This window comes from Lactuca virosa, chromosome 4, assembly GCF_052849685.1.
Source record: "Lactuca virosa cultivar CGN04683 chromosome 4, Lactuca_virosa_CGN04683_v6, whole genome shotgun sequence".
In the NCBI taxonomy this organism is placed as follows: Eukaryota; Viridiplantae; Streptophyta; class Magnoliopsida; order Asterales; family Asteraceae; genus Lactuca; species Lactuca virosa.
The window spans coordinates 52,793,056-52,801,167 of record NC_136429.1 but is presented as its reverse complement, the minus strand read 5'-3'; the positions used below and the strand labels follow the sequence as shown (position 1 = coordinate 52,801,167).

At 31.6% G+C, this 8,112-nt stretch overlaps 1 protein-coding gene across 1 annotated transcript; it reads left to right on the top strand.

Moving 5' to 3' along the window:
- The first annotated feature begins 597 nt into the window (after positions 1 to 597).
- LOC145104169 (uncharacterized) lies at positions 598 to 7,708 on the top strand. Its single transcript, XM_079041452.1, has 2 exons — positions 598 to 2,381; positions 7,324 to 7,708. Exon 1 carries the CDS (start codon positions 963 to 965, stop codon positions 2,340 to 2,342), a length of 1,380 nt encoding a protein of 459 aa, XP_078897578.1. The 5' UTR covers positions 598 to 962; the 3' UTR covers positions 2,343 to 2,381; positions 7,324 to 7,708.
- The last annotated feature ends 404 nt before the right edge of the window (positions 7,709 to 8,112 follow it).

Sequence of the window (8,112 nt, the reverse complement as noted above, 5' to 3'; positions counted from 1 at the left end):
ACAATAAGCAATTGGAGTGAAGATGAAACATATAACTCATCACATATAGTTAAAGGTTCAATGAACGGGTTCCATCAATATCTTCAAAGAAATTCTGAGATATGCTCAAACATACTTCATTATGAACTTCGTTCCAACTTGGTTGAACATATATCGTCGAATAGGGATCATGTATGAAAATTTTGTTATTTTAAATATAATGGTACATTATTTTTTAATATATTAATTATATATGTTACTTTACTTTACTGCAATTAAAGAAAATTATATATAGTTCTAAACTATTTATTTATTTTAGTTAATTTTTAGTAGATTGTTTAATATAAATTATATGAAATCTATGACTGATATTATTGGATCATAAAAATTAGAGTGTTTATAAAGCCTTTTGAGTCTTTAAAAAACTCTCTTCTTAGGTTATAACGAATAAACTAATACCCTTTTATGTTTTCTCAAAATTAAAATTATGCATTTTTACAAGTGATTATTCGAGCACTATATAATAAGGAAGTAGGAACCATAATCATAATTATACAACCAACTGCAAAATTTAATTAAATCATATGTAACTATAAAAGATGAAGGCGAATAACAGATCTTAGCCCTACCTTTCTTTTTTGGGATTCAGCTTTCCTTCCCTCTGATGAAACCTCTCACAGACTTTGCTTTCTGAGAAGCCACTGGTAAAGATAAGCTTTAAACGGAGCTTCCCTTCTGACATTTTCCGGCCTGCTTCTGCTTATATACATACACACAGTTGTATCTATATGTTTGTGTGTCTGTCTGTATACATGGCTACAAAAGCCAAGCTAGTCATCAATACAAAGGATACTAGTTGACACCCCACCACACCTGCTCTCTCTCTCCAAATATATACCACTACTTTCTCTCTCTAAAACTGCACTAATTTCTCTCTCTAGATAAGATATAGTTGGATTGATTTCAAGGTATGAAAGCTGGGTATGGAGGTGGATGAAATTCAAAGACAGGTGCGTAAATTTCAAAGGGTTTCGTCTAATGGTAGTACTACAACTACTGACAATTCTTCAAATCCGCAAAAGATAGCTACCCATAAAGGGAATTTGGAGTTGCAGAAGTTTGATGATGGTGGTGGTGGTGGCGGCGGAGGAGGAATAGATGTTGTTGTAGGTGGAGGTGGTGGTGGTGGTGTGGCGAGGCTTTGTGGATGGCCTTCCTCCCGGATTGTTAGGGTTTCTAGGGCGTCCGGAGGGAAGGATAGACACAGCAAGGTTTTGACATCGAAAGGACTCAGAGATCGTCGTGTCCGGTTGTCTGTTAGTACCGCTATCCAGTTTTATGATCTACAAGACCGATTGGGGTATGATCAGCCGAGCAAGGCGGTAGAATGGTTGCTCAAGGCGGCATCTACTTCCATTGACGAGCTTCCTTCTCTTGACCCTTCGTTTTCCGGTGCCATCTCTCACACACACCACCATCACCAGAATGAAGACAAGAAGTCGACGGGAAACAGTCCCGATTTTGAAGATCCAAATTACCAACAACAAAACAGTAATAATAATAATAATAATAATGTTTCTAAGGCGAAATCTCCGGCGTGTAGTAGTACATCTGAAACAAGTAAGGGGTCGGGGCTTTCGTTATCTCGATCGGAGAATCGGGTGAAAGCTCGAGAACGAGCGAGAGAAATGGCTTCGAAGAAGGAACGAGAGAAGGAAACTGATTCAACGAGGGCTGCTGTTTTGAATCAGGTCAATAGTATTTCGGAAAACTCGTCTTTCACGGATCTTCTCACCGGCGGCATTCACATCAACACCAACGTCCGCCGTCACAGTCCAGAGTCAAGAACCCACTGGGCAACTCCGATGGATTATTTCTTCGCTCGACCTACACAACCTTCAACCCAACTAATCCAAATACCACAATTCAACATCACCGCCGGAGATAACCACCAACACCAACACCACAACAACAACAACAACCCACAACACCATTTATCCTTCCTTCAAGACAGTTTCGTACCGGCGGTGACAACGGGTGGTGGTGGCGGAGGAGGAGAAAGTTACAATTTAAACTTCTCCATGACATCATCATCCGGTGGCACCCTTGCTCCGGGTTTCAGTAGGGGGACCCTTCAGTCCAATTTACCGTCGTCTCTTTTACCTCATCATCACCATTTCCAGAGGTTTCACTCACCCTCCATAGACGGATCAACCTCCACAAATCTGCCCTTCTTCATCGTTCCAAACGCCACCTCCGATCATTTCCCAGCAGCAGCCAGTTACCACTTAAGCTACGGCGGCGGCGGTGGAGATGGCGTAGGACGGCATTCAGATCATCACAAAGAAAAAACAAAGAACTGAGACTTCAATCAATGGCCTCTTTCCCCATCTACAACTCCGGTAAATCTCTTTCAAAATTTTCCATTTCTTGAATTTCTTCTCATATCTATATATACACACGCTTAAAGACTTCATTTGCATTTATTCCTGGAAGTAGGCTAAGCAATTGCATCTAGAAATGGAACTCTTTAGATCTTCAGTAACCCTAAAAAATTAGAATGTCGTTTTTGGGTAAAATCTATTTCATTTCCAGAAATTGCAACAATAAATTTTATTTCATGTCACCGAATTTAGTTATGTTGAATGATTTGGTTTATTCATGTAGATGAGACGTGTTCAAGTAAATCTTGATTCATGGATAATCTTGATTTTGATCAACTAAATTATTTTAAATACACAAATGGATGACGTTTTGAAATTTGAAGGGTCGTAAAATAACAAAAAATAATTATAAAATTATGAAATTAGTATATTTTATGCTAATAAAATAACAAAACAAAATTATATAGACAGTAAATAATCACATTTTAAATATCGTCTATATGAAGTTTGAAGGTCCATAAATAATAATTAATTTTAATTAATTTGTACAAAAATTCTGTTGCTTTTATCTCAAACACATAAATTGTACATCTAACATAACCTTTTTTAATTGTTATATCAAAAAAGATTCTTTAGATAGTACAAATATTTATAGGACATCTTGTCAATACCTAATTTTTAGAATAAAAAAAATGATTGCCAAGTTATTTTTTTATTTTTTTAAGTCTTCAAGAAACCTACATTTTAGATACTTGGTATATCACTCAATCTTACAAAAAATGAGAATTGATTTCTATCTAATACATATAGGATTAGTATAAAGATGTCTTAACAACGTAAATTCCAAATAAAACAGTTGATTATTAAAAGCTTGATATGAAATATATATTTGGTCTAAAACTCCCATTAATGATTAAATAAACTATTAGAAAATTTTATTTTGTTGCATGAATATGATATTAGTATGGGTTTGTTAAATTAATATATAATCTTCCTTATTTGGATTATATAATAGGATATAGTTAGGTGTTTGTTTTGTTGGGTTTATGGATTCATAGTTTGGTTTCCTTTAATTCAAGCATGTTTTTAAGAAAAGACAGGTGTTCGCTGTCCACTTTCAATCGATATGAACCCACTTTCATTAAAATTCCGACAGATTCCTTAATTATATAAAAAGTCCTTTTAATCATATTTAAATGCCCAAATGCCCAATAGCCATGATGTTTCACTGAACCCGAAATCTAATTTTGTTGCCGGGTCGCCCCGAGCCCTGCAGATTTCGAGCACTGGGAAAAAAAAAGGGCACACACTACTACGCCGTTTTGTTTTAGGGTTTTGCTTTTTGATAAGCTTAGGTTAGGTGGGACCTACATGATAGGTCAAAGCCATGCACGTACGGATGCCTTTTGATTGGTTGAAAATGTGTATGAAATGACAAAAGTATCCCTCCCTCTCCAAACAGTGCATTAATTCTTGTTTGTTTTTTCACCTGGTTTTCTTAATTTCCTCATTGGCTCAATTTTTTAAATATTTTATTTGTTCTTTTTCAAAAAGAAATGAGAATAAAGGGATTTGAAGTTATGTGTTATACGATTTTATTTCTTATATATAGGGTGTGATTATAAAACTTAAAGGTTGTGATCAAATATTATCAATCTATAATATTCTTGATTGTTAAAGAAAGGAGATTTCTAGGAATTGCGTGTCATTCATGAAATGGTTGCAACATTCCATTTTTGAATTGAGTTAAGGGCATAACTGGTATTTTATCAATTTTGGACATTTTTTGTCAAGATTTTGTCTAGGTGACATTGATTGAAACATAAGATGGAATCCCTTGATGTCTCTCTGTAATTACGTGACCTATTCAAAACTTTCGCAATAATTGAGTGGCACATTTAAAGCTTTTCAAGAATTTCGGTGGCCTCTTTAGACATTGACCCTACAAAAACAAAAACAGAAAAAAAACAAAAATATGAAATAGAATACAAGAGTTGAAAGAAATTAGGAAAACTTATTGTGACATGTTAACTTGGATTTTGCTTAACTTGTAATCTTAATTTAAATTTCCTAATGTAATTGATTAAAACCAAGAACTTTTTTTATAGATGTCACATATTTTTTTTCTCACTTATTTTACTTATAGAATATAAAGTAACCTTTAGCATCTTAGATGGTACATCAACTCATAAAAAAGTAAATTTTATCAGCTTCTGATGATTGCTTTTGATTCATGGAATGGTTGCAACCCCCATTCCAATTTTATGAATTGAAATGTTGGTTATATATGTATATTGCTTCATGTCAAATCATAATAACCTTCAATGATCACGTGAATAATGAACTTTTATATATATTGATGTCATAATAGAATTACTTTTCTGATTTTATAAAAAATATTGGTCATCTAAGTACAGAATTTATTTTTTGGTATCAAGTAACGTTATAACTAAGCATGCAAAAGAGAAAAGCCTTTTTTTTCTAACCCTCAGGAAACAACCTAATGAAATATGTAAATGTAAAAAGATTCATCACGGACAATTGACAACATAAAATTTCATTTATTCGTTCTGTTGGTAATATAGTATTATTTTATTTTATTAAATATTTTCTAATATATACTTTTCTTATAATAGGTACTCGAGGTATAATATTTTTCTTGTATAAGATATTTTATGGTTATATTTATGTTGTGTTTGGCATATCATAACTAGCTTGTTTTTCGAGGTTTTTTAGTTGTCATGTTTGTCAAACAAAAAAAACAGATTATAAACTAGTTTTATTTATTTATTTATTTTTGAAAAACTAATTAAACTAGTTTTTCAGTGTGTTTTTAAAAATTTTCGAATATACCTTTAATTAATTATAAGAAAACTGATTCTTATAAATGACTTTTATGTCATTTTATATTTCCAGTTATCTTGTCAATTAGTTTTTTTTACCAAACATCATTTTTTATCAGTTAACTCATAGCTTTTTAATTATTAGCTCGAGTTTTTTAAATTGTCATGTTTGATAAACCAAAAAGTAGTCTATAAACTTGTTTTTTAAAAAGCTACTTAAACTAGCTTTTCAGAAGGTTTTTTCTTTTTAATTTTCTAAATATACCTTTAATTAATTATAAAAGACATATGCTTTGAAATGCATTTTTATGTCATTTTATATATATTTCAGCTAGCTTATCAACTAATTTTACCAAACGTTATTTTTTATTAGCTAGCTTATAAGGTAGCAGCTAACTTTTCAACTAGTATGACAAACATAACTTTAGTTTATTTTGTGTTATAATCTAATATTGGGCCTTGTTTTTTATTAATTACTCTATCATTATGGATAAATTATATTTGAACAATGTTTTGATTAAATATATGCTATAGTTACAGACACACATTGATAAATATAAGATGTGAATAAAATAAAGAACATACAAGAATTTATGTAGTTACCAATTTACCATGGTTGGGGTAAGCGTATATACTTAGGCAGTTTTAGGGTCTACATCAAATACCACTAGCTGTATATGTAGAATCTCGATGTAAATGTAAACATTATTTAGAAATCAATAAATCTCTACTTCTACCGTGGATGTAGCTAGTACCATTACCCTATTCATACGAACCAAGTAAAAGTTATGCGCTAATTATTATTATTATTATTATTATTATTATTATTATTATTATTATTATTTTGTGTTAGTGGTTAAAGAAATAATGACAATAACGGTTTCTATTAACTTCTGAATGATACAACCCCATAGTGTTTACAATTACAATCGATATATAGAGAGAGATAAGACAATGCCAAATATGACCAACAAGCCAAGCCTATAAACTGCCAGGATCCCCTACAGAAGGCTCGACAGCCCTTTGGAGTTTTCTAATGAATGGACCCGCAAACCCCCATCTGGAAGTTCTTTTAGAATCCATGTATTTAAAATCCTCTTCATATGGGATTTTCCTTCTAAAATTTCCTTATGGAATTTTACCTTTTGGAACCAATATCTCGAAGAAGAAGATCCAAAGACAATCCTACTCCACAACTCAACATTAACATCATGCTTGGGAAAATATAATGAAAAAGTAATCAAGAACAATTTTGTTAAAACAAAATTATAACTCAATGTGAAAAGTCTCATTTCTCCAACTTTATCTATGCAATTAATCATGCTCTCTTTATATATTACATAAGAAATAAAACTTATATACAGCTTTAGTGGGGAATCTAGAATAGAAAACCAAATGGTTCCTTAACCAGGTTCAACCTACCTGATTTAAGAGAAAACCGAGTTCAACCGAATCGGTTTAGGAGAAAACTGAGTTCAACCAGGCCAATTCAATATATAAAAACTGGTGGTGAAAGAAGTAAGGGCCGAGCCCAAATTGGTCGTTCCTTATGTTTTTGACGAAAAACTAACTTAAGCTTGGAATATGTCGATCTAAACCAATAGCTATGATACAATCTGGAACAGAATTAAGCAAATACAGAAGTCCGTTAGAAAAATCAAAATTATATATATATATATATATATATATATATATATATATATATATATATATATATATATATATAGGATTGGAGGACTATGATTAGACATGATAAATGAGGCTGATCATGATACTGATGTAACAGTTCCTCCATCTTCACCTCCCCAGGTATACCAGGGATATACACTAAATGAAGTTCCAGGCTAATTAAATAATTTCAGTGCAATTAATGAAACTTTTTACGATCTGTACATTCATAAACAAGCTAAGGCCTTTATGATATATATCCCTATATAGACGGTGTGGATAAAAATTATTATCTATATTTACCTCAACTGAATTTGGATAAAACGTATGTATATATATATATATATATATATATATATATATATATATATATATATATATATATATATATATGTCTTTTTTCTATAACACTTGAAATGACGATTTGTTTGTGTTGTGTTATTTTCCAGGTAGGTGCTAAAGATGGAGAAATGGAGACGAAATCACTGGGCGATGAAATCTATATATGATCATGACAATAATATCATATTTATGTATTAATTTATAAGTGGGTGATGATGATAAGTAAAATCAATTTGCAGTTGCATTAATGGCAGTGATTGATCATTGGTGTGGAGGAAGATAGGCGAAACAACCCCTCTTGTCTCTTCTTCCTTTTGTTTGTAATCTTTGACTTTCGATTGCCTGCAATGCAATGGCTTGCTTGTTGTGTGAGTGTGCCTTTTTGTCTCAGTATTTTCTATTTTTGAATTTCACTCATGGATTTTTGTTCATGATCATATATACTCTAAAAGCTTTTAGTTTGAATTTCAATATGTATCCTGCATGCTTGTATATTATTATCCACATTTACCAACGATGGAATCTTGGCTTTAAACACACTATAAAATAATAAAATTTAAATACATAGGTTGGTATAATAAGTCTTAATTTTTTTTTATTATATTATAATTTTTTGTTGGGCTTTATTTTTATTATTATATACTATATATATTTATTTAAAAATAAAAAACTTATAATAGTAATATTTTTTTTCTAGTTCGTCATGGGTATTTAAGGATATTTAAATCCGAGGAACAGACCTATTTAAGGATATATAAATATAAAAATCTTCAATATATAGACTTTAAAAAGGTACTTAGGCCGTACCATACCATGGGCAACATGGGCGTTACAATGGCTAGAAAGCATTTTTTTTTCTTTCTATTTTACAAGCCCAAAATTCATTAGATACGTGT

Excerpts from the sequence above, each read along its gene's own strand:
- LOC145104169 (XM_079041452.1), top strand. The coding sequence starts at position 963 with ATGGAGGTGGATGAAATTCAAAGACAGGTGCGTAAATTTCAAAGGGTT.